We start from the raw sequence: 27,537 nt of genomic DNA on the forward strand, positions 1-27,537 counted from the left end.
CATCCATTCTGAAAAGCAGGCGGCGGGGCGGGGGGGGGGAGGGGGACTCTCACTGTCCTTCCCAACCATTAGTGAATGGTTTTGGCCTTTGCCAAGCTCCCTTTACAAAAGACAAGGCCAAATTAGCGCACAGCTGCTCCTGGAAAAGGCCGTCTTTGCAGGGGTCCTCCCCACACACACCTGCCCCATATGGCTTCTTATCTCTGTGCTTCAAAAGCTGCACTCAGTAATGATTCCTTAAGGCAAAGGGAAGTGGGGGGAGAGGCTAGGTGACAGGTGGCAGGTTGAAAGATATCACTGAAGTGGAGAAAGCTGTCAGACGGACTGCTAATTAGCATAGGGCCTCCTGCTAGGTGGGAGGGCCAGTGTGCTTCAGTCGGGCAGCCTGTCAGGAGAACAGGTTCAATTAGCCACAGAGGGAGGGGAGGTCCCAGGTTTGCTGTACAATTAGGAGGTGATGTCTTTTTCTCCTGGGAGGTTTTTGGTAACCCCCCAACCCCCACTTTGGTTCTAAAGAGGCTGAGTGTGAGGACAGGAGGTAGATAGGAAGCCCCTTTCCCAGCAGGTTTCTTCCTGTCCTCGCACACTTTAAAGGGATTGTATCATGGCACCGAGGACTTGGGGCTCGGAGAACTGGCAGCTGCTCAGAAGGCCTCTGGGGGCATTAGAAGGCAGCCAGAGGACATTCTCTGTGTCTCAGTGTGCCTGCTCTCCTCCAGCTGATCACCTTCGTGCTCAACTGGTCTATCTAGTCTGGTATCAGATCTCCAGGAGCGGCCTTCATGATGTCCGCCTGACAAATTGAGCAATGCATAGACCATGTTCCCCCAACATCGAGAGGCAACTGGGTTACCCCCAGAAATCTGAGACCTGCTTATCCCAATCACTGCCTTTGAGGTGCTCCCTTCTAGCTCCCAGCCTTGCTGCCTTTATCAAGTCACATTCGTAGACTGTTTTCTCTCCATCTTTCTGTTAAGGGTTTTCCCTTCCCAGGAGCATTTCAAGACCTTTTTCTGTTGTGGGAGGAAGGTTCCTATGCAATTCCCTCTCTCCAATCCTGTAGGGCTGATCCCTTCTGTGCCCACTAACTCTACTAGTTCAGCCAGAGAGGACTGCTGGGGTTTGACATAAAATGCTAGATTCTTGAGAGAGGAAGCATGTTAACTCCACAGTTCTGCCACCCCAGAGAGTGGATCTCCAGCCTCTGACCCTCTGCATGGTAGTAACGTTGCCTGGTCACTGGGCTGGTGCTGAGGATGCCTTGGAGATGGTTTCATTTGATGAATATGCCCTCAGTTCTCTGACAGCAATTATAGCCCCCTGTGCAACCAACACAAAAGAGAAGACTCCAGCCTTCATTTCTTCCTGCTTTCCTTGCCCCTGCCTCCTCCTTTTAGTCTCTTTGTTCATCCTTCCTTCCTCTTTCCTCTCCCCTATTTCTCAAATGCCTCTGCATTCCCTGAGCAGGGAGTAAAGTCAAGTCACATCAGGACAACCTAGCTGTTGCTTTGCTGTGGAGCTGCGTGATGAGGTGAGGGGCCTCATTATAAATGCCATGATTTCCCCCCACACACACACAATCTATTTCTGCTAAAATGAAGCTCTTTTGCTAGTGAAAAAATCTGACAGAAATGGAGAAAACGCTAGCAAGAACTGGATGCTTTGAAGAGGGAAGGAGGCACAAAGCAAATGATAAACAGTTTGGTTTTCATGTGGCACTTTGACCTGGTTGTCTTATTCCATTACTGGAGACAGCACCTAAGCTTCCTGCTGAGGTAGCCCTCACAACAGAGTCAATATTACCCACATTCAGCCTTGACATGACTCCACAGATACATTTGGCCACAGAGGGTCTTGCAGGCACTCCAAGGACTACAGCATCAGGTCCTTCAGTATTGCAAATGTTAATGTACAGTATTGCCATCACTGGTCTGATGGTGCAGCAACCTCCTGGTGGGACATGAACGTATTTCGTTCAATGGGCACAGCATACAAATAAAACAATTTTTTTTCTAGGCTTCCCTCCACCTCTCTGCCAGTGCTTCTCAGTCCTGACCTGCAGCACCCCTGCTAGTTCCATTCTGGGGGCCCGCACAGCTCTGCTGAAGCACCTCACTTGTGACATGCCCCACCTCCTGATACGCTAGCCCTGAGCTTCCACGCCACTCTGCGGATGCATCTTCAGTACTTCACTTCCCCTCCAGGCCCTGCTCCTCTAATGAGCAGGAATCCCCAGTGGTATCAAAGTTTACTACCTTTTCCCCCTGATGTGCTGTGATACCCCATAACTCACAGGAGGCCTGTTTTTCATGTGGGAATGTCACCCAGATAGGAACCTCGGCCTCCACAGGCAAACATATTGACCCAGTACTAGGGGGCACTTCCATACAAATTCCTTCCACAGTGACAGGCTTTATGGTGGATTTCTTTATTTTTAATCCACACAGTAACTTACTTGCTGCCACAGCTTTGTTGTGGGAGAACAGTGCCCTCTTGTGGCACCACCTTCATTCTAATTCCTCTTTTCCACTCTCCGCTCTTCCCCAGTTAGTCAGGATGTCCTTTGCACTCCCTGCCCTTGTTTGTCATTTCCCTGGGGCAAAGGGTAGGCTTTCCTTTTCCCTCGCCAGGCTTTTCTATCATCCTTGCTTTTATCGTTTATTTATACTGCTTTCCAAGATTGACGTATCCACCGGGTCATGATTTTATCATTTGGATCCTTTTCTCTTTGAAATTCTCTTGTGTTTCCTTCCCCACATTTTCACTCTGTCCCAATCTCATTTTTTCTTTTATTTCCTCTGCTCCCAGTTCCCCCTCACCCCCACCCGCTCTGCTCACCTAAAACCTTCTCCCCCTGCTCTTTAACCTCTCCAATTCCCACTGCACATCAAATTCACTTCTTTGTGCTGCTTCTGGATTCTCCCCTCCTTTGCACCATCATCACTCCATCAGCCCTGAGCCTTGCTTCTGCTGAGCTGCACTTGGTACAGGAGTTTGAGAGGTGAGGACACCCTTTCTGCTCCCAGACTCCAAGCACTGGCTTGATCCCCTAGGTCTGGGGGTCCCAGGACCTCTATCTAAAGAAGAGGAGCAGCAGAGGAAGTTTAGTACGGGTCTCATCTGCACTGCCTCTCTCTCTGCCTCCAGCTACAGCTGCAAGGACCACTGCTTGAGCTGTGAGAGCAGGTAGTTCAGGACTCCAGTTTCAGTCAGTCCTGGCCTGTCAGCCAGGATATAATGTTGGCTTTGTGAAATTAACACTTGCCCATAGGGATAGTACAGAGACCCAGACCCTCATCTACCCCCATAGACCACCAAGCAGACACTAGAGTCAGGCTGGCAGCCTAGGAGAGGAAGGTTATGGATTCCAGTACAGTCACCTGGAATATCCAGGCCCACAACATGAAGGGATTAAGAAATAAATCTCACACCCAGGATTGAGTCATCCCGAAAACGCTTTCTCTGTTCAGTGGTGTTTATCCCAGGAACCAACTTCTACCAGTCTCTGTATTTCCAGAACTCTTCCCTTGGTTTTTATATGCAAGCCCTTTGTTCCTCGCACTGTGCGGTGAATGCTTCACTGGCAGGGGACCATGAGGCCATGGGTGCTCACCTCCAGAGACAGGTAGTGTGGTATTTACCATTCATGTCCCTATGCTACATGGGGCGAATTACTTTGTGCTGAGTGTGAGGGCCCCCTAGAAAAATCAAGATGGCTTCCTCTTTGCCATGGTCCTGGCTGGGGCCCGTCACAGGCTCCACATGCAGAAGCCAGTGTTGCCAATTCTCGTGATTTCATTGCGACTCCTGTGATTTTAATGTTTCTCTTAAAGCCCCAGCTACTGGAAGCATGATTTGCATGAAAGCCTCAGCTTTCGAATACAAATAAAGAAGTGTCTAGCCCTGTGGTTAGCAGAGTAAAGATTGAAAATGTGAAGCAAGTGTACCTGAAACATTCAGAAACCAGGAGGTAAATGAAAAGAACTCAACTTTAAAAACATGATTTTTTTTTGAGCCAGATTCATAATTTTTGAAGGTTTGTAGTTGGCAGAATGAGGAAACCCATGTTTCCCCTAATTTACAATTACACCCCAATATCCCTGTATAGACCTGACCTCTCCCTCACCCCTATGTCTGGAATAGGGGCAGGACAGGAAGGGAAGGCCAACGTAGATGGTATCACAGCATATGTGGGAGCACTGTGCCTTGGGTTCACTAGCTTTAGTGGAGGGAGAGTGTGTCTTGTAAAATGGCTTTGTCTACATCAGCATGTGCGCAACAGTGGACTCACCGCTGGGGCTGCCCCTCACAGCTGGGCATGGGAGAGCAGCTCTGTAGTGTCCCCACAAGTGGTCCTCCTCTTCTCATAACTCAGCACCGCAGCATGGTCACAGTTACTCTCACCTCTTCTGGGCTAATAGAGTCCAACAAATAATTCCTTGTCAGGTCTCTGGCTCCTGATTCTGGGCCCAGTGGTTTGGAGACACTTCTCTCCAGGCTCTGACCTGTCCTCATCCCCCTACATCAGAGGGGAATCACCCCACCCTTCCACTAGCTGGTAGGGGAATCCAGTCCCACGCTGGGTTCCAGTCCAGGGACCCTGGGACAAGCAGCCAAAGTCTGCTCCATCAGACACTTGCTGCCATCTCTCAGGACTCCTTCCTGCCATTAGCTTTTCTTTGGGTCTTTTTCACCAGCCTGTTCCTGAGCTCTTTGTAACAAGCAACAACCTCCCAGGGCTTCCCCCTAGAGTTCTGGCTCTTGTGTCAAGGTCAACCGCAGGAGCTTGCCCCAATCCTCTGTCTTCTAGGTATCTTCCCCCTTGCCCTGCAGGCCTCCCTGTTCCCCACAGCACTCTCCCCTCTCTAGGGCCAAGAGAGAGGCTGGATAATTCTTCCCTCATCCCCTGCAGCCCTTCACACTCCAGTCCCAGATACCCCTTAGGCTTCATGCCTCCAGCTTCCTTCTGGCTCAGAACAACCTGCCCCCAGATACCCAGGCTTCCTCCTGACTCAGAACTCTCTAATTCTAGCCTCGGGCCTCTTTCTACCTTTAACCCAAAAGAGGAAACATTCAGCTACCCCTCTGCTGAGTATCCTCCCTAGTGTCTTTCCCACTACTCTGAGCTCCTTCATTTATGAAGACCCAGCTCCCTACCAACTGGGATTGCTCACCAACTAGGCCTACCACCAATACAGGTGCCACCCAGTGGCCTAATTGGGCTCAGGCTCCTGTTAATCCTTTCGTTACTGGTGTGGGGTACACACCCCATCACACAGGGCTTCATACAGTATCAGGGTCATGGAGCAAAACACATCATGGTGCTGGCCTGTGTACTGGAGCAGCCTTATTGAAGTAGTGGTTTTTTAAGGGAATCCTGGGATTACTGTGTATAAAGCACCATATATTTGCATGGCACCCTGCAAACACAGGATGCTCACAATGACCAATAAAATAAAGACACAAGACAACCATTCAGGTGGAGAGATTTTTATTGAGGACAACAAGGTAGGCAGGTTTCAGGAAGAAGAGAGTTTGAGGAGGGTTTCAAGTATTGTTGGAAGGAGGTATTTGGAGGACAGGAAGTGGAGATTTATTCCAAATGTAAGCGAGAGCATGACTGAAGGTACAAAGCTGCCAGTGAGACAGACAGAAAAGGAGCAAGGAGAAGACAGGATAGGGAGTAGATGTGGGGGTAGAAATTCAGAGATTTAGACAGGAATAGGATTATTTAAAGGCATGAAGGCAAAGACAGAGCTTGGATTAGATGCAGTATGAAATAGGAAGGCAGCACACATGGGGCTGGAGTGATGGGCTGAAGTGTAAAAGAGAAAGGTGGTTTCAGTAGAAGGCTAGATTAGGTAGAAAAGACTTGAGGGATTGAGAGGAAAATAATAATAATATTTGCTTATATAGCAATGCAGCACTGCGCCCCTCTCCCCTTTTTTACAATGGTGGGCAAGAATCTTTATCCCTATTTTACAGATCAATTAATGGAAGCACAAAGATGCCCAAGGTCACCCATCAGCTCAGGAACAGAACTCCTCCCTGCCAGTCTAGCGTTCTACCTAAGGTGCTTAAGCACTCATCACCTTAGTCTCTGAGCATCTCATCGTCTTTTGTGTGTTTATCCTCACAACACCCCTGAGAGGTAGGGCAAGGCTATTATCCCCATTCTACAGGCGGAGAACTGAAACACAGAGACTGAGCGACTTGCCCAGCATCACACAAGGAGACTGTGGAGGTGTAGGCAAGTGAACACTGGTCCCCCTCATACCCATGATAACACTCTAGCTGCTGGACCAGCCTGCCTGTCCATTGACCTACTCTGCCTCCAATGAGACCAGATGTAACAGAATGAAACAAAGCAAAAGAAATGTAGGCTGAACATTAGGAATATTATCCATATATGAGATCTTGACCTATTAGTGCCTGCTCCTCCTCTCACACAGGTTGTACACCAGTGTAACTCCACTCCAGATCTCCAGCTGAGATAAATCATCATAGCTCCATTGAGTTCAACAGAGCTATGCTACCTGCAGATTTGGCCCATGGCTAACTTCCATAGAGTTACATCTGGTTTATGCCACTGTAAGCAAGAGCAGAATCAGGTCCCTTGAAGCTGGAAAAGTTTCCCAAGGGAACTGGTGGAATACCCATCATGTTGAAATAAATTAAAATCCTACTGAACAAAGCATTCAAGAATATATAGTAGGAAACAATCTGCACTGATCCTTAGGAGTTGGATTACATGACTTAAAAAGGACTTTTCCATCTCTAAGGCATAGGAAGCTGAGAACCAGCTTCATTTATGGACCCTCTTATTAAAACCCCAGTAGCATGTATCCCCTTGCTGCCTCTGCTGCCACAATACTAATATTGATCTACAACCTAAGTACTGGCCAATGCTTCCACCTCAGACACTAAACGTGTGTTGGAAGGAGCAGCTTCCTCTGAGGAAGAAGAAAAGGCAGGAGTCTTCTCATCAGCATCCCCTGCTTTGATTATTCTGATGGAGTTTTCTTTCTTTGAAAGCCAGAAAGCAGGGTACAGCGGCTCAGCAAATTCACACTCAAACTTGTGTATCAGAGTCATGGTGTCCGAAGTGACACCATAGAAGGACAAAGTGCCCTTGGGGTAGTCCAGATAGACCCCTATCCTATTGAACATGTCTGTTTTCAGTGGGATCTCCACATCACTGTGCCATGCAGAGAACCCCTTGCCATGCCACTGGATGCTCCAGGAGAAGTTATTCCCCGAGATGCAGCTGTTGCTTTCTGACCCCTTCCGGTCAATGCTTTTGTACGTCATACCAATGTAAATGCCGGCTCCGCTTATTTCAGCCTCAAAGTAGTAGCGACCCATGTACAAGCTGTTGTCTGACAGCACCTGGCGCCAGTGCTCAAATCTTTCAGGGTGATCTGGGTAGGAGTGTTCCCAGGGCGTGGTGTTAGTCACTTTGTGGTTGTCCTCCAAGAGCCTGAGATATCTGTGGGCTGTGACTGGGTCAAAAGTTAATGGGCACGAGTCTAAATAGAAAAGAAAATTGTTACTGAAATGGCTAAGGAGGCCTCTCCAGTGGACACTCTCCATGTTTGTTAGCCCAAGATATGAGCTATTGATCCTACTCCACTACTGTACACACTCCATTATCTGAGCATCACTGGGCAACTGAATACCTTTGTATGGCCCAAGCAATTTTTATCAGAATTGAAAGAAGCTACGGCCATGCTCATGTTTCAGCCGATAACAATTAAGACAACTAAAATACAGATAATCTAAGATAAACTACAAAACCAGATCACTCTCTAGAAACTTCTTCCAAACTCCCATTCCTCTCTCCCCCAGAGCCTCATCTGCTTTAGAGTCGTTAATTCCAATACTTACACTTGAGAAAGTCACTCCTAGTCTCTGGATCTGGAGCTGATATGCGGTGTCTGGATGGTACAATTGCAGACACCATTGTTTTGATCCCACAGTCCTCTTCAACAACAAAAAGACAATTAGCATTCCCAGAACCAACCCTGCGAGTTTGTTCAAGGTGGGATACCAATAGCACAGGGCAATGGAATTGCTGTCTTACAGAGGGATAAAATATAAGAATGGCCATACTGGGGCAGACCAATGGTCCCTCTAGCCCAGTTTCCTGTCTTCCAGCAGTGACTGGTGTGAGATGTTTCAGAGGGAGTGTACAGACCAGGGGAATTAGCAAGTGATCCATCCCCCTCATCCAGTCCTAGCTTCTGGCAGTCAGAGGTTTAGGGACACCCAGAGCATGGTGTTGTGTCCCTGACTATCTTGGCTAATAGCCATTGATGGACCTATCCTTCATGAAGTTATTTCATTTTTTTTTTTAGTCTGGTTATACTTTTGGCCTTCACAACATCCCCTGGCAATGAGTTCCACAGGTGGACTCTGCGTTGTGTGAAGATCTGTTCTATTACATTGTTATCAGGATTAAGAACCAGCAGTCTGGTTCCACGGGCATTTAATTTGAACAAATAGTTTTGTGAGCACACAAAGACATTGGGCCCAATTCTGATCTCTCACTGCTAACTCCATCCTTTGACTCTCTGCATTTTGGGGTCAGAGCAGCGGAACAGCCCCTACCAGAACAGGACCTGGAATGGAGCCTCTAGGCATTACTGCAGTGGTTTTCATTTGCAGACCCCTAAACACTTTCAAATGGAGGTGCAGACCCTTTTGGAAATCTTAGACAGTCTGACTCCCCGAGGTCCACAGGCCACAGGTTGAAAACCACTGCACTGCTTTAACACAAACAACAATCAATAATAACATCAGTGTGAAGCTGGCGTGGCTGAGATCAGGATGAGGCCCACTGAGTCCTGGCCTCCAGGGACTTTGTGTAAGCAGTAAGGGGAAACACGGTGTAGAAGAGTCAAGCACAAAATGTCACCTGCTGAGCCCTTCTAGGTGGCTTGCAGAGCTACATCTGTCTCAGCTATGGCTAGGGAATACTCCCGGTAAATTACTCCAGCCTAAAGGCAGTAGAAGGGCTGAAGAGCGGATTGGGTAGCTTAGTGCCTCAAATGCACGAAAAAGGCTGCACTGAACCCCACATCTCCTCAGACATGCCTAGTCTAGGTGCCTGCCTTGCCTCTTGAGCTCAAGTGTTAGGGAGTAGGAATGAGGTGCGGTTGAGACTTATTCAGTGCAACGGACAATGCCTGGTGCTTGATTGCATTTGTGCAGGTGCATGCACAGCAGAGTGCAACAACCTCACAGTTCCTGCTGCACACCACCCTAGGAAGGGCACTTGTGGCTGGTGTGGCTCAGTCCAGGACATTTTTAGGGCTTCATGATGTCTCTCTGATCAGCTAAACTCAAAACGCAAGACTCACTCTGTACCCTAGGCAGCTGCTTCATGTCCTTCCTTGCCAGGTGTTTCTCTGGCATAAACCCAGTCATACTCAAGCATGCAGAAATGGGGGGGAGAGCAAACCCAGAGGAGAACAGAATCAAACTGCAAAGCAACAGGTGGAGATGAGAGTAGTCAGGGCTGCAGGACAGTCCCAATAAAAGTCTTTCATTCAGGGAGAGTCAGTGAACAGCAAGATAGAAAACAGGAGAGATGAGACGATAAGAAATCAGCAACAGCTATCAGGTTGTCCCACTAAAGGGCAGGACTGAAATCACGGGGGAATGGGAGAAGCAATAGCTTGAGATGACAGAGGTAAATTTCTATGCTGTGGCTATGATGGGCGTCACCAGCCCTATGCCACTGTATGAGGGAATCCCCATGTGACTGGTTAAGCTGGCTTTCTGGCTGCTTTGCACTGCCGGAGTGTCACCTAACAGCCAGCTTATGGGAGGATAATTGTGGGCAATGTTTATAGAGCATTTGGAGATCCCTGGATGGACAGCGGTAGAGAAGGACAAAGTAGTATTATTAAATTGCAGTATTCATTGATTCCAGGGAAAAAAAACAACACATTTGCTGTAAATGCTACAACCCATATGGAGTTAAAACCAGCTAAATCACCATGGATTCCACAGCTCCCTCCCTTGTCCGTATGTTTCTCAAGGAAATAACTTCAGTCCCCAGGTGGCTGAGTTGATTCACACTGGGAGAGAGCCTGGTTTCCTTGCTGTCACCATACCTGACTTTGTGTCAAGACTGCCAGCAAGGCAGGATTGATGCTGTGGCCTCCATGCAGCACTAGCACCTAACAGCAAATAGCTGTTGCTTTGCTGGGGAAAACAGGAGTGACTACATATAAACAAGTGGAATAGCAGAGACCCAGCTGATAATGTTAATGCATGGGAGGGTGAGGAATTCAGCTGGATCCTGTAAGACTCATATTGCTTATTAGATTTCTATTGTGGACTTTAAAGGCGTTAGGATGCAACCCAGGTAATATCCAGGCCTTTTCACATAGTAAATCATTAACTGCTGATTGCAGTGGGTTGATCATTTGAAAGACAGACTGGGACAAAGTTAAATAGTGAGGGGAGGGGGAAATACCTGGAAGGTTTATACATTCTGCTTGCTCTCTTTTCTAATCACAGTATTGTGCTTAAATAGACACATCACCCCCAACCAGGAGCAGCGCCAGAGTTTCTGGTGCCCTAGGCAGCATTCAGGGGGCTACATTTTGTGCGCTCCCCATGGGGCGCGCAGGAGCTTCCAGTTCCGCTCCCATCACGCCACCGAAGAAGGACCCTCTGCTGAAATGCTGAAGGCGACAGTGGCAGTCATTGAGCTGCTCAATTGCTGGCCACTGTTTTCCGCGGCATGGTTGCAGAAGGTCCTTCTTCGGCGGTGCAACGGGAGAAGAACCGGAAGCTCCCGTGCACCACGTGGGGAGCACACAAAATGTTGCCCCCCGAATCCTGGCGCCCTAGGCGACTGCCAAGGGTCACCTAATGAAAGCGCTGGCCCTGCCCCCAACACACACACCCCTTAATCAACCCACTTTCCCCTCATGCTTGGACATCCAGTAAAATCACAAGCTCTACATCACAATATGTTACTATAGGAATCTGTGTGTGATGTTGCAAATCCAGTATGATGATCTCATTGCAGACAGGAAGGATCGTCTGGTGGGTTCTATTCCTGACTCTGCCACTGTGACCTTGGGATTGACAATTCCTAGGGGCCTGGGAAGCATGCATTTTATCAGGGCCTCACTTTTGCCATTTGGTGACAGCACTGAAGTGTTCGTACACACACACGGAAAGCTGTGCAAATGTTCATTTAAATAGCTGCAAGGCAGAGGATGAGACTCACCTTCCTTTGAAAACTCCTGGAGCTTTTCCTTATAGGTGGTTTGTACAAGCTGTAGCAAGTGTTCTGTTGACTCTGAAATGACCCTTCTGATCCCTGACAGTTTATCTTTGAGTCCAATATAAACACTGGGAAGCGCATCATCCCCTGTGTTCTTCTTGAACTCATAATATTCCTGCCAAAAAAACAATTCTATTTTTGCTCATTTTCCTCATATATTTGGCTGTTTTTGTACCAGATCCATCTCACCATGAAGTTACTAGCAAAATCCCAATTGACTTTAGTGGTAGCAGACTCTGACCCTTAACATTCCACTGCAGCCCTGAAGAACTTAAACTCAGCTGATACAGGAACCTGTATTTTGGGAGATATTTAAGATCAGCTGAATATGAAGTTCACCAGATAAACTTTATGATTGTAAAGCTAAAGCCGAGGAACAGCAATCTCCAGACGTCACTACAAGCTTCTTGAGGGCATTAGAAAAAGACGACCATGGTCATAAAATAAGGAAGGAAACAATACACCAACCATTTATAATGAAATGACGATGTTGTTGGCTGTAGGCTAATAATGTATCTCAGCCAGTTCCAGGGAGAATGAAGAGAAGTCTTTGCCTTACACCTTTATCTCTAGAAGTTGCTAAGTTCTAGCATCTTTACCTAGGACCTTTGCACAGTTTAGACTCAAACAAGGTGGCCTTTATAGGTCTGAAATGTTTTCCTTCTTTAAAAACAAAGGTGAAAAAAATCTCCCTTTCTCTCCCTTTCTAGAAGATTTCAGAGCACTTTATGGCTGGGAGGTGCTTTTGACAATCCCAGTCTTACACTCCACAGCCTAGGGAGGGCCAATCAGTTCTGAATTTGGAGTCAGAATCTCCATTTCAGGTTACAGGAGATGTTCTAAGGAGGCTTGGCACCATTTTTCAATTATAAAATGGCACAATGCAATCTAATCGTACTGCACACTTGATCTGAACGCCTCAAACCAAACACTAATCTACAGACACACCATCCCCCGGGTCTTTATAATGGAAAGGCTTTGTCCATCATGGTACCTTAAGGAACAGGATGTCACTAGTGTAGAGGGCCATCTTCTCCAGCCTGAGTTTATTCTCTTCCATGACAGCACGCTTGTGCTCCAGATGGATCTTAATCCCATTGGCTTGATTCACTGCCACACGCTCCTTCTCCTCTAGAAATGCCAGTACAACCGAGTGGGCCATCTTGACGGCTTCCAACAGCTCCCCAAACTGCCCCGACACCAGGCTCTTCACTTCGGAGATAGAACTCTACAGGGACAAAAGCCACCGCTGTTGACTTTTCCAACCAGCCTTGCTGTGTTGCCACTGCACCTTCCTGGAAAATGCATCAGGATGTGCAAACAACATTTTCTAATCACTGTGGAGATGCCTCCACAGCACAAAGGCAGTGGCAGCAACAGCTAATCAGTGAATCCAAACCAAGGACTGGAACCCACGGCCCCATTTCCAGCAGATCCTGGTCTCTTCCCCTATTCCCCAACACACCTCCACAAATGCACATACACACCCCCTGAGAGCAGTTGAGGGCTCTTGGGTTTTGACTGACTGAGGGTCATAGCCAGGGAAGTACCTGTCTGTGACAGAAGGGTAAAGTGTACTCGACCTGTGGAACCACTGTAAGGGTAACCTGTAATCCCAAACAAAGTTGCAGCAGGTGTTGAGCTGACCCCGGAAGGGGATGACATTTCTTTTCAGAACAGAGAATTGGAAGGATGAAGGAAGCATGCCCATGTAGCACTGTGTCTTCCCTTTCATTGTGTTATGGGGCTAGATCACAGTGGACCATAGGCCTGAACCAGTTATGCATTGCCCAGCTCCTGGCTATGGGGGATTTGACACCAGCAACCCAACAGCAAGCCTTCTGAATGAGTAAGGCTCAGTGCTGACACCCCAGTTAATCCCCATCATTTCTTTATAAGTCAGCATGGAAAGATTAGATTTGTATTGGTAGGTTTCAGTAAAGATCGATTTCGCTGTACACACCCAAACCAGCGAAAAAATATTTCCATCAACAATAATCAAAATTCACAGACAGGCACAGGAAGAAACATGCTGCCTGAGCACTTGACAGAGTTTGAGTTGAGGATAGTGACTTTGGCTATTTTGATGTGTGATGCTGACCATTTGTGTGGTAATGGTTATCAAGCTCTCATTTGTTGAATCTCAACATGCACCGTCATGAAATAATTATTGTTTGACCTCCTCATTGGCTGACACTCCCATAACTTCCCACAACTGTAAATGTTTAAATGAATAAAAAATAAAAATGCTTAAAAATAAATCTGAACACAGTCAGCTGAAATGATAAAATAAAAATATAAATAGGCTTGGCAGAATTTTAAGGCTGGTGGCCAAGTTACAAAGCATTGAAACTTGCTGTGGAGGATTGGGGAGTTGGGGTAGGGGGCTCTCGAAGTACCAACAGAGAGGGGAGAAAATTCACAGGAGGAATACCTCTGTTCCCACGATGAGCTTCCCATGTGACAAAGCACAGTACACACAGAAACAGACATCAAAGTACTTCCACTGGATAACTGAGAAGGTAACACAGTGAGAAAACAAACAGGATCCCTTCTCATTATTGAAGTAGGACAGATATTGTGTGTAACAGAGGATGCAGCCCTACCTGCTCTGGGGCTGGAGACCTGCTGCTGGAAATGGAAATAAGGCATAACTTCAATGAATCACAGGGTAAAATTCTGCTCTGATTTCTACTCAACAATGCCTGGGGGGAAAGTACCATGTGGTCTCATGGGGAGGTTACAGGATCTCTCCAGCAAGATGGCTACAACCAGGTTGACTTGGATCCACTCCACACTTCCTTATAAATCAAACAAAAAACCCTCATTCTCCCAGATTATCAGAGCTGAGGACCAGACCCTCGAAGTATTTAAACACCTAACTCCCATTTCAGCTCCAACTGCCTACAAAGAGGCGAGTCAGAGCCAGTGGCAGTGGAAGGTTGATCTGAAAATTTATCCAGAAATAGAAACTGGACTCAAACCAGCAAATTATCTAACAGAGGCTATCAGGAGGTAACAACTTTCCCCTAGATTTGAAGCAGCCACCTAGAAATGAAGGGCTTCATATCTCATCAGCCATGTCCTGAGGGTTGGTTCTGGAATTACCATGAATTGCCATGCAGAAAAGAAACATCAGAACAGTGCTATCCAGGAAAGCAGCTGTGGAGGCTGTCCCATGTAGTGAAGTCTGTGGGTTTACGTGAGTATTATAGCACCAGCACAGGAAAATTTCAAGAGGGTAACAATTAATACAATTAGTCACCTTGTCTAACTCTTTAAACATGACACTGCTCTTTGGAAGCCCTGTGGAGATGACACTCACCAAAGATGCCTCACAAAGACAGCTGGATGATATCATCAAACAACAGTTCTGGGTGGATTCTCCACAAACAGAAGCCAGCACAAAGCTGATCTTGCCCTGGAATACTAAATCTTTTGGCACTTGCAAGTGTTCCCTCACGAGATGAGCAAACCCATTCGCTTAAAGGCAAAGCTGCCCAAAAATCTCCCCCTCAATTCAAAACAAGCCTGAAATTTGGTGGAGTTTTTCAGCTTTTGACAATGGTGCATTTTAATTGCCATGTGGCCTCTGGACATCCTGATTCTACCCAGGCTAGGACCACACTGTCTTTTTATAGTCACTTTTCCGGTTAGAACTGCACTTCAGGGCTGGAGGTGAGCTTGAGCTGTGACATTGAGATGTGATTTGAATTTGTCCAAAGAATTTGGAATTCAGTATTTCAGCGTAACTGCCAGATGAATGTTTGTTACAGGCCCCCTTCTGTGTGCAATACACAGAGGAAATGTGTTAGTTACAGCCCCATGTAGGGAGCTTTAGTTGAGCTATTGCAACTCTCTGAGCTCCCAGTTCAATCTTTGGTGTCAAGCTATTTTTTATGTAATAGTTAATGGGCTCAATTCTCAGTTGTGTAAATCTCTCTCTCTGAGGTAGATATCTGGCCCCCATTACTATCATGTCTGAGCACCTCACAATTTTTAACATATTGCTCCTTACAACACCTGAGAGGCAGGGCAGTGTGATCCTCCCTATTGTACAGGTGGGAAGCAGATCCAGAGGGAGACTAAGTGATAGGCCCAAGGTCACACAGGAAGACTGTGGCAGAGCAGGGAATTGAACCCAAGTCTCGGGTGAGTGTCCTACCCACCCTTCCATCCAACATGCCCCATTAGCACATTATTGTCTTGCTTCTCAGGGTTTTTAATGGAATGTGAGTAGCGGCTTGTGACCAGAGAGGGGAGAGCATGCCAGTGGCATGGAACAGGCCTGGAGATGTCTGCGGACGACAGAGACATGGAGGCTGCATACACTTCACACATACAGGAGTGTAAGACCATTATCCAGACTCCCACTGAATATCATACAACCATTTTCATGCCATTATTATGGGTTCAGTTTAATCTGAGGAGAAGAAATAACCCAAGTTCTGTCCTTACCACTATAGACTGTGTATTATTCTGCAACTTGACAATTGCGTTTTCAGCAGACTTCAGTTTCCAGTCGTACTCTGCTTGGGTCTGCACAAGTTCACTCTGTGAATGGATGAAGCAGGTGTTAACAATCCACTGTTTCAGTGATCAGATAGGATAGCAGAGAGGGGGTGTTTTGTGAAACTCTATAATTGATTTTTGGTTACCCAAAGCAGCCAGCTGGAACCCGTGCCACTTCACACAGACAAGAGCAGGACTCACAACACTCTGGACATTTTTATTAGCGTCTGTCTGATCTGGGGAGTATGTCATTTTTTCCAGCGACACAATAAATTGTAAAATGCTGTCTCTGCAGCTCCTGCTACCTTCAGTGCCTGGGAAAGCCTATGACAGCAACAGAATCAGCAAATAAAACATCCTTGGTCACACATGGCTGCAGTAACTAAGCCCTAAGAAGGTTAGTCATCCAGAGCAGTGGAAGGGAAATGTCAGAATCCAAATCAATGAGTGGGGAAAATACAAGAGCCTGGGGTTTGGATTTTGCCTTGATCTTTCATACAAAGACTAGGAACAGCTGGAATGATTAACAAATGTAAAACCAATCCATCTACCCCGCCCAAATCTTGGAACATTTCTAGACTCAAATTTGAAGCAAAAATTTTCAAGGTTCTGAAAGAAGTTTCCCTCTCACTTCTAGGGTCTGAGTCTGCTCTCATTTATACTGGTTTTCACACTTGTTTAACTCCATTGACTTCAGTGGAGTTACTCCAGATTTACATCCATGTAGGTGAGAGATGACCCAAGATCCTTGGTTCCACACATGGACTTGAGTCAGAATGCTAAAAATCTCACAAAAAAAGTTGTTCTCATGACTTTTCCAGAGCAGTTTTGAAGACCCCATAGATTCAGAGAAGGAGTCAAAATTTGGTTTATCCAGACCAATTCTAAACTCTAAATCTTCTGCGGTTCAGCCAGGACTAACAAAAACAAGAAAGTCTGATTATTTTAATGAAATGTATAATTACCTGTGGAACTCTCTGCCACAAGATACCAAAGACAAAAGCTTAGTTAAATTCAAAAGAGCATTAGATATCTATAAATAAGACCACGTGCAGTTGTGTGAGATTACTCAGCACTCAGAAATTCCCACTGGTTCCAATGGGAGGTGTTAGGCACTTTTGAAAGTGCGACCTCTTCGCTTAGGTGCCTAGATGGGATCTGAGCTCCACTGGAAATCTGATCCTATAAACCTGCAACAAAGCTGACCATTCCTCAAAGAGTACCCTGGGCAACTCAGAATTTGGTACCCCAACAAAATAAGCAATAGGGATTATTCATCAATGCATCCTAGCCTTTGGTCCTTTGAGTGTCTGCCAGGCCCTATGGATCAAAAGAGAAATATATTCCACAGCACATTCCAGGCCATGGATTTTGTGTTTGCTGCAACCAGTCCCCAGGAGGAATGGTATTGAGTGTGTGAATGGTATTGAGATTTGGGAGGCTTTAGATAAAGGAAGAGAGGGGAAAGAACCTGCAGACTGCAGGATAACAGAAAAGGGGTTAAATTCAGACTGGCTCTGAACCCTTTGAAGTCAATGGTGGAAAAGTGGAGCAGGAGAAGGGGGTTGCGACTTGGGGCTGCTAACTGGAAACCTCTAACTTCAAGAATAGACACTGGCTGTCAGATCCCAGGATGGCATGTCAGAACAAGAGGAAAGGTTACTTCATAGATGCGGAAAGGACAACTGGGAACCATGTCTCCACCCACTATCCAAGCTATGATTCACTGCAGCTTCCAGGACATATACTTTACTCACAGCAACGGCCTAGTCGCCAAGGGTGGATACAAAGCGGGAGAGGAGAGAGGCTCATCAGGCAGAATCAAACAGGAAAATGGGTTCCCTTACCCACAAGTCCAATCCTTCCTCATGCAAGCTGACTTGTATTAGTAAGGATGACACCTACAAGTAGGGCCTGCAGGATCATGGCTCTTCCCCGCCTTATCCACCTAAATGTGTCATAGTGTAAATTTGTCAAAAGCACCTAAGTAACTTGGGGCTCTAGGACATAGCTTCAAAAGTGACTCATGGCCAGGTTTTGAAAGGTATTCAGGTACCTAAAGAGACAGATAGGTGCTTAGTGGAATTTTCAAAAGCACCCAGGCACTGAACTCCCACTGAAATCCCTCCAAACACCTAACTGCATCTTTAGGCCCCTAAATACCTTTTAAAATTGGGCCCTAGGTCAGTTTTGAAAATGGGACTTGGGCTCCTGAATCCCGAAGGTCCTTTAGAAAATTTTACCCATAACAAAAAGACCAGATTACTAACATGAAATAGCCCATTTGATTCTCACATACCATACCAAAGCCAGGTTGGTTGAGGGGGACAGGTTATAGGTACAACTAGAATTCCCTTTATAAAGCTTATACCACTGAGACACACCATTGGCTCATTTTAAATCAGGAAACCTTTACCCCACTCACAGATAAATCAACAGCATTTTTAACAAACCTTCCCATGCAGGTACTGGCAACAGCTACCTGCTTCTGGAATGAAGCCCATTTCCCCCAGCTGGGAATGGAAAGGGAAGGTAAACACAAGCTGCAAAGGGCACAGATTTGTATCTCACTCAGTATAGGAAGAAAAAATGTGCAGGGTAAATACTGTATGCCCAGACTCCTCAAACCAGAGTCTTTCAGTGCTACACACTACACAGTGGTGCGCTCTAGGGTCAAATCCTGGAGCCTTTACTCCTTACTAAGTCAGTGGGCCCGACATCCCCTCCCCGGGTTTCACTCCTTTGTGACTCTGTTGAGCCCAGTTCTGAGCTCAAAATCAGAACAGTAGCGATTTATACCCACTTGGCACAGGGAGAAGTAGTGACACACGATCTCAAGCCCTGGAGAATCAGGCCCATTGATGTTAATGGGATTACTTCTGCTTCACACCACTGTGAGTAGCGGTTTTGACAGGGTAGATCTTGAGTAAAGACTTGAGGATTTGTCCCACAGCCAGGGACAACAAATCCCTCTTTGCTCATTAATGAAACCAAGAGCAGCTTCAATCAGGAGTAAACCCACTGACGTCAACAGCATAAGACCAGTGTATAAAGGCTGTGAGCGAGAAGGCCCTGGGCCCCACCCTGCCTCTATGCCCCTCTGCATCCTGGATCACTCTGTACCCCCAATGAACACCAATAAATACCAGGCAGTGACACACCTCTTTGTCCTTCCTGGCTGCCTCACAGGTGAGCGAGTTGTGCCCCTTGTGCTCTTCAGCCAGGCACTCCTCACAGACACACACCAGGTCAGTCTGGCAGAACCACCCCAAGTGGCCTTTGTGAGTCTCACAGGTCTGCAGGTCAATGTCCTTTGTGGGGTCCATCAGCTTGTGGCTCCGCAGCTTGCTGTTCTCCAGGTGAGGCCGAAGGTGGTCCTCGCAGTAATTCACCATGCAGGTCAAACAGGACTTCACTGCCAGGACCTTCTGGGCCATGCAGAAGTCGCACAGGATCTCTTGCCCATCCTCCAGACTGTTCTCCTGCTCCAGAAGGCCAGGCTGGCCCATTGCCATCTCAGAGCTATTTACAATCAAACTGCCCTGCAGGTCAGGTCCTGGGTTAGTCGCTTCTGGGCTGTCAGGGCCATTCAACTCTTCACCCTCAGTTTTCTCACCTGGGAAGTCATTGCCCTCACAGACCTGATGCCCTTTCGCTTCAGTGACAGGGCTACCTAGTACCAGTTCCTGGGGCAGCCCTTCTGGAGCAGCGGGGCCACAGTCAGCCATTTCTGAGCTCCTCTGCCTTCCAAGTACACACACTGTAACTGCACAGCGCAGGAGGAATGAAAGAAAGTGACACACCTGAACTCACCCAACTGCCTGCAGCTGTTAACTCTTTCCAGCCTTCCAGGAAGTAGGAGTGCAATCAGAGCCAAGAAGCAAACAGTGAGTGAGTTTGTTCTGGGAATGACAGGCTGTGTGAGCTGTAGATACACGCTGCTCCTTACAGCTGTCAATCTTGTCTCTGTCCCTCTGTCTCATATCTACAACCTTCCGCCTGGACTTGCTGTCCTCTGTACATCCAGCTAGGGGTGGCTGGAAAGTTGTTTTTTTCATCCAAATGGAAATTTCAGATTTTCATCAGGAACCAAGAAATATTCAGCTGAAAACTTCTGAAAATAAACAAAAATTTGGTTTTGGGGTTTCCAACAAAAAATCAAAAATTTTCAAGGAAAGGAGACCCTTTCTGCAGAAACTTTCATTTTGTCACATACCCCTATTCCCAATGAAAAAAAGTGTTGATGGAAAATTTTCAACCAGCTCTCGCTGTAGCCTGAGAAAATGTACTATTGATAGTGAGCCAAACCCTAGTGTTATCCCATGGTACAACAGTTGAAGGGTCTAAATCTTGATGCCCTGATGAGTTTTTTATTCAAATGGAATTGTGACTGAGCCAGGACTGACTAAAATCTGAGTGAGACTGTCAGGATTTGGCCCATTAATCATATTTAATACTTGCAGGTAGGCACTTTTCATCTTGCAACCCCTGAACTAGTTCTCTCTGAGAGGCAGAGTTTCAGGCAGAGATTACTTAAATCCACATGCCCTTTGGAATCTTTCTGCACAAAATATTAGCTCGTGTCCTTCATTTTGGCTTTTAGACCCTCCTTTGCTCATGGACAACACAGCCAATACAGTTTAAATCCCAGTTTTATCATGTGAGCACTGGAGGAATTTGCTGCACTAAATGCAGATTTTTTTCCTGTGTTCCCCTTCCTCTGTTCAGAAAGGTAAGGCTGAAAAAAGTGACACTGGTTCTTCCAGTTGATGGTGAAGTTGTGAAATAAGGGAACTTCCACTCAGCTACCATCCCTTTTTTGGCATGGAGAAAGAAGATGGTGATAGGCATCTTTGGTGATTCCAGGATGGTTAGCATCATGCCTCTATATCTGAGGCAAAACTATTTACAGGGTTGGGGGTTTATCCTTTGCTACTGTAAAAGACTTATAGACTTTAAGGTCAGAAGAGACCACCATGATCATCTAGTTTGACTTGCACATTGCAGGCCACAGCACCTCACCCACAATCAGCAGGGGCCCTGGCCAGCCAGCCTGATCTTCTGACCAGCTCAGCCGGCCAGGAAAGCTGCCCCCACCCCTGCTCCGTCCCACCTCTTCCCCATGGCCCCCGCTCCTGCCCTGCCTCTTCCCACCCCTGCTCCAGCCCAGCCTCGCACCCACTCCACCCCTTCCCCCCAGGCCCCTGCCCCTAAGCTATGCATCCCGGGGGACTGAAGCAGGGGTCGGGCCTGCCCTGCAATCACCACGCGTCAGGAAGTGGAGCAACGCAGCCCCAGCCCGCTCTGCTGGGGGTCGGTTCCCCTCTGCCCCCCAAGCCTGGGAGGAGATGGAGCGGTAGGGAAGGGGCATGGGATGGTGAAGAGGAGGGGGCAGGGGGAAAAAGGCAGTGGGGATGAAGGGAGTGGGGTGAGGAGGAGATGGGGCAGTGGGGAAGGGGGCGGGAGAAGTGGAGGCAGAGGGGAAGTTGTAGCCCAGTATGCGGCATCCCCTTGGCAGAAGCTGGGGCTTCCCTGTTAAGCAGGCCCATCATACCCTCACCCTCACCCTCACCCTGACCCAATGAGCCTCCCCAGACACCCTCCCCTCTAAGCCCCAACCTCCTACACCTGGACCCCCACCCAAATGAACCCCACCTCCCCTGCACCTAGACACCCCCTGCTGAGCTCCAAACACCTTCACCTGGATCCCCTGCAAAGTCCAATTGCCCCTGCACTTGAAACTTCCCAATGAGCTTCTGTGCATCCAGATCTCCCACTGAGCTGCCCATGCCCAGATTGCCCCACAGAGAACTCTCTTATCTCCACCTGGATCCCCCGACACTAAGTTCCTCTGTACTTGGATCCTGCTGCCAGGCTGAGCCTGCTCACCCACACCTGGGGTCATAAACATACAGCAAAGGGTAGCATAAAATCCCTCTTTACCATGTAAAGGGTTAATTCCTCTTTTACCTGTAAAGGGTTAAGAAGCTCAGATAACCTGGGTAGCACCTGACCAAAAGGACCAATAAGGGGAGAAGATACTTTCAGATCTGTGGGGGAAGGTTTTTGTCTGTGTCTCCTGGAGTCAACAAGGAAACAGGGCAGGGAAAATACATTTCCCTAAGCTGTAGAATATCAGGATTGGAAGGGACCTCAGGAGGTCCAACCCCCAGCTCAAAACAGGACCAATCCCCAGATGGATTTTTGCCCCAGATCATTAAATGGCCCTCTCAAGGATGAAACTCAAAACCCTGGGTTTATCAGGCCAATGCTTAAACCACTGAGTTATCCCTCCCCCTATATCTAAACTAAGCTTTAGTCTTGCAAAAATAGTAAGTAATAGCAAAGACATGCATTAGATTACCTTTGTTTTAGCTTGTGAATTTTCCCTGTGCTAAGAGGGAGGTTTATCCCTGTTTTTTTAACTTTAAAGTTTTGCCTAGAGGAGAAATCCTCTGTGTTTTTAAGTCTTTTGTTATTCTGTAAAGTACTTACCATCCTAATTTTACAGAGGTGATTCTTTTACTTTTTCTTTAATTAAAATTCTTCTTTTAAGAACCCCAATTGATTTTTTATTGTTCTTAAGATCCAAGGGGTTGGGTCTGTGTTCACCCGTACCAATTGGTGAGGATATTATTCTCAAGCCTTCCCTGGGAAAGAGGGGTGCAGGGCTTGGGGAATATTTTGGGGGAATAGGACTCCAAGTGGTCCTTTCCCTGATTCTTTGTGCAAATCACTTGGTGGTGGCAGCATACTGTTCAAGGCAAGGTGGGATTGGTGTCTTGGGAAAGTTTTTAACCTAAGCTAGTAAAAATAAGCTTAGAGGGTCTTTCCTATGGGTTCCCACATCTGTACCCCAGAGTTCAGAATGAGGAAGGAACCTTGACACCTGGTGTGCCTGGCACAGGGAGGCAGGGCCCCCAGGTGTTTCTGGCGCAGGCCTGGCCCTTGCACTGTGTCAGGGTCGGGTGCAGCCCCACTGCCGAGTCCCTGTCCCAGGGTGGAGTGGGGGGAGCCTGCAGGGTAATCTCCCACCTCCATGCAAGTAGCCTGTGCTCCCTGCTGCAATGTTGGAGCCTCCACATTTATTTATTGACAAATAAAATTTGCAGAATTTTAAAATACTGTGCACAGAATTTTTAATTTTTTGGTGCAGAATCCCCTCCGGAATATGGGGTGCTGAGCAGCTGTGATGGTGGGATTGTGAGGAAGGTAGTGGGCAGTGGGGAGGTCTATGGGTGGGAGGCGCTGGGTGAGCAGTGTGGTGTGCAGCGTGCTGTGCAGTTGTGGTGGGAGGCCAGCAGGGGAGGTATCTGGGAGGGGTGGGGCTGGGCATAGAGATCTTCGGTAGAGGTCTCTGGGTGAGGGGGCACTGGGCATAAGGATGGAGCACTGGCAGGGGGGCGGTGTGGTGCGAGCCCGCCCGCAAGGGGAAGGGGCATGCTGGCAGCACAGGGCTGGGCAGGCCAGTGTGCATCTGGCAGCTGCAGGTTTGTAAACAGTGCCCTGCTGCTGGGTTGCGCGAAGTGGGCTGTTCCTGCCGTGCTGTACATCATTGTCCCCACCCCACCCTTCACTCTGGAGACTGACCATCCCGCCCCCCTTGCCCAATGGGGGCCCACAAATATGTTTGGTGCTGGGCCAACAAAAAGTTAATCCAGCCCTGCTCATCCACTCACTCCTGCAATAGATCCCTAACCTCTGGCTGAGTTATGGTTTAATCATGGTTTAAAGACAATAAGTTACAGAGAATCCACTATTTACACTAGTTTAAATCTGCAAGTGACCTGTGCCCCGTGCTGCAGATGACGGTAAAAAAAAACAACAGAATTTCTATCAATCTGACCTAGGGGAAAATTCCTTCCCAACCGCAAATATGGTGATCAGTTAGACCCTGAGCATGTGGGTGAGACCGACCAGCCAGACATCTGGAAAATAATTCTCTGTAGTAACTCAGAGCCATCCCCATCTAGTGATGAGGGACAAACTCTCTTGGGAAGGGGAAATCATTATGGTCTCCAACCTGTTCTTTTGAAGGTTTTAAAGATTTTTTAAAAAGATATTAAGATAATGTAGTGTGACTATAGGTGCGAGTGCTAAGATATAATATGATGCCTCTCGTAGTGGCTTGTAAATATTCTACATTAAACTTATACAGAGGAATCATTCATCCATCATCAACATGCAGCCACCTCTTGGGTGAAGCACAGCAGCTGTTTAACAGCTGCAGGCTAAGACAGGAAGGGATGAAGGATATTGAATCCTAAGGTAACTTTCCTGGGAATTCCAGGAAGGAAGAATGTAGCTACCCAAGCTGGTATCTGGCTGAGACACTGGGGTTAACAACATTTCTACTCCTGAGAAAAGTGCTATGGGGCTGAGTCAGGAGCTAAGGCTCAGTCCTGCCAAAGTGTGTCCAAATATGCAATCCTTACTGATGGCTGAATTCCTCAAGGGATAGGTTAGATTAGAAAAAGGGAGCCTTAGGAGAGGATGAAAACAAGGCATAGCTGTGCCCACTTACCCCTACAGGGGCACAGCTGTGGATTTCCCCTGGCCCTTCTGTCCACTGCACCTATTTCAGTGTGGGAGGGTTATGGATGGCAGTGGAGGTGAGGAAAGTCACTGTGGGGTTCAGGATACAGTTGTGCAGCTCATCATATACTGTGAGGATGGGGCAAGACTGTGACTTTCCTTGGCTTCAGTGACTCTTTTCTTTACAGATGTTTGCTAAAGAGGCACTATAGGGGGCTCCCAGCTCAGGGAGAGCAAGAGCCCCTTCTTCTTCCATTTGGCCCAGGACAGAGCGAGTGAGACTCAAACCCCCTTTGCACAAGGAGATTTCTCCAGGCTTTGGGGAGAGTGACCCTGCTACCTTTTCACCCTGGGAGCTGCCGACTCTAACATGGTCTCTTTTCTCCTGAGTGTTGCTCAGACCCAAAGCCCAGACTCCTGCGTCAGGGGAGGGATCAGGTGAAATGCTGGAGAAGCTGTGGTACCCCACAGAGAGACAAGCCATTGCTAGGGGTCACTTGGACCCAGGAATAGGCTCAGCTTTCTTGAAAAAGGTCTGGGTATGTCCACACAGCAAAAAAAACCCACGGCAGCAAGTCTCAGAGCCTGAGTAAATTGACTCAGCTCACAGGACTAATGCTGCAGAGTTAAAAATAGCAGTGTAGGCACTTGGGCTCCAAGATGATTCTCCTTGCCCGGTTTCAGAGCCCGGGCTCCATCCAAACCCAAATGTCTACATTGCTTTTTTTAGCCCTGCTGCATGAGCCCATGTCAGTTGATCCAGGCTCTGAGACTGGCTGTCGCGGGTCTTTGTCTGCTGTGTAGACGAACTCTAAGTCATGGAGCAGAAATGAAGCCTTTATTGGGTCCCTGCTGCTTTGAGCTGAATGGCTATATGTGCAACACATGCCCACAGACCTGTATGGCAACAGTGGCATTGGATTCCTTGGCCCTGCTGGCCCCTCTCAGAGGTCTCAGAGCCACCGTCCTGAGGCCTGGTCTATACTACAAGGTTAAACCGAATTTAGCTGCATTAGGTCATTTTTAAAAGGAATGCGTCTACACAACCAACCCAGTTCCACCGACCAAAAAGACTCTTAAAATCAACTGCTGTGCTCCTCCCTGACGAGGGGAGTAGCACTAAAATTGACCTTCCTGGGTCAAATTTGGGGTACTGTAGACATAGCACTGTGCAAATCGATGGTATTGGTGTCTGGGAGCTAGCCCAGAGTACTCCGATGTGACCACTCTGGACAGCACTTTCAACTCCGATGCACTAGCCAGGTACACAGGAAAGAGACTGGGAACTTTTGAATTTCATTTCCTGTTTGGTCAGCCTGGCGCGCTCAACAGACCAGGTGACTATGCAGTCCCAGAATCTCAAATGAGTTCCAGCATGGAGTGAACGGGAGACACTGGATCTGATTGCTGTTTGGGGAGAAGAATCTTTGCAGGCAGAACTCCGATCCAGCAGAAGAAATGTTCATATATATGCCAAAATCGCACAGGGCATGGTAGACAGAGGCTACACCAGGGACACCCTGCAGTGCCATGTGAAAATTGAGGAGCTCAAGCAAGCCTACCAAAAGACAAAGGAGGCAAATGGTCACTCCAAGTCAGAGCTCGAGATACGCTGCTTCTATGATCAGCTGCATGGCATTCTACGGGGGGACCCTACCATGACCCCACCACTGTCTGTGGACACCTGCAAGGTGGCAGCCTCACGCAACACGGAGGAGGATTTTATGGATGAGGAAGAGGAAGAGGAGGAGGAGGAGAATGCACAGCAGGCAAGCAGAGAATCCATTCTCCCCAGCAGCCAGGACCTTTTCATCACCCTGGAGCCAATACTTTCCCAGGACGTATTGTTCCTGGATCCTAAAGGTGGAGAAGGCATCTCTGGTGAGTGCACATTTGTAACTACACTACAAAGGTTAAAAGCAATTGTGTTTAACCTTTGATTTTCCCTGAACAATTGAGATGCATTTGCAGCCAGTACCGCTACTGGAAAAGTCTGTTAACGTGTCTGGGAATGGAGCAGGAATCCTCCAGGGACATCTCCATGAAGCTCTCCTGGAGGTACTCTGAAAGCCTTTACAGAAGGTTTCTGGAGAGGGCTGACTTATTTCGTCCTCCACGGTAGGACACTTTACCATGCCGAGCCAGTAGCAAATAGTCTGGAATCATTGCAGCACAAAGCATGGCAGCAAATGGTCCTGGGTTTTGGTCACATTCAGTCTTTATCTTTCCGTGTCAGCCTCAGGAGAGTGATATCATTCATGGTCACTTGGTTGAAATAGCAGAATTTTTGTAAGGGAACAGTAATCCCCTCTGTTTGGAGATGCCCGGCACATTAGACCCCAGTCATGCTGGGCTGTTGGCCCTTGGCTAAAAGAGATCATCCCAGAGAATAGCCACGCCGCGAAGGAGGGGTGTGCTACACATCCACCCCAAAACCGCAGCCCCTCCTTTTAAATGACAAACCCAAACGGCATTGCTTGCTATGGGAAAGGAGGGTGCTGCAGTTTGAAACCATTCCCACATGTTATGAACGCAGAAGATGCCAACTCCATATACCCTTTGGCTTACCATGTCTGCCTGGAAACTGAATTTCGTTGCCCAGCCGCGTGTGATGTGTCACCATGCCAGCAGGTGCTCAATATAAAAGACACCTGTGGAGCTGCAGGAAAGGCAACTAGAGTACAGACCCCCACAGTCTCCACTGTGTAACCGCCTTCCCTCATCGCCAAGTTCCATATCCTCCTCACCCAGACTCCCAAGAACATTGGGGGAGGAGGGAGAGAGGCTCCAGGCATGCAGCCACTCAACTCCAGGGGATGGCCCAAGCAACAGAAGGCAGTCATTCAAACAGCTTTGATTTGTAGTATGGCTACAATAAGCAATGTGGCCTTGTCTGGTCCTCCTTCCTTCCTCCCACCTGGGCTACCTTTTACTAGTCAGCGTTGTCAGTGATCTCAAGTTTTTTTTAATAAATAAAGAATGAATGGATTCAGAACAACAGGGACTTTATTTTCTGTGCCAGCTGTGGTTGAAGGGGAGGAGGGGGGCTGGCTTACAGGGAAGTACCTTCACCAAAGGCGGCAGCTTTGCATCACAGAAAAACACACAACTGTCACACCGTAGCCTGGTCAGCCATGAAACCGTTTTTCAAAGCCTCTCTGATGCACAGTGCGCTTCTGTGT

At 47.7% G+C, this 27,537-nt stretch overlaps 1 protein-coding gene across 2 annotated transcripts; it reads right to left on the reverse strand.

The window, feature by feature from the left end:
* Positions 1-5,921: 5,921 nt before the first annotated feature.
* Positions 5,922-19,636, reverse strand: TRIM16 (tripartite motif containing 16). 2 transcript variants are annotated; one of them, XM_032792728.2, is made up of 6 exons: positions 18,982-19,635; positions 15,767-15,862; positions 12,303-12,536; positions 11,252-11,423; positions 7,888-7,983; positions 5,922-7,529 (listed from the first exon to the last, which is right to left on the reverse strand). In XM_032792728.2, exons 1-6 carry the CDS (start codon positions 19,546-19,548, stop codon positions 6,892-6,894), a joined length of 1,803 nt encoding a protein of 600 aa, XP_032648619.1. In that variant the 5' UTR covers positions 19,549-19,635; the 3' UTR covers positions 5,922-6,891. The 2 variants fall into 2 exon arrangements, with proteins under 2 accessions (XP_032648619.1, XP_032648620.1); XM_032792729.2 differs by lacking the exon at positions 15,767-15,862 and having other exon boundaries at positions 18,982-19,636.
* Between the last annotated feature and the right edge of the window lie 7,901 nt (positions 19,637-27,537).

This window comes from Chelonoidis abingdonii, chromosome 13 (assembly GCF_003597395.2).
Source record: "Chelonoidis abingdonii isolate Lonesome George chromosome 13, CheloAbing_2.0, whole genome shotgun sequence".
Classification (NCBI taxonomy): domain Eukaryota; kingdom Metazoa; phylum Chordata; order Testudines; family Testudinidae; genus Chelonoidis; species Chelonoidis abingdonii.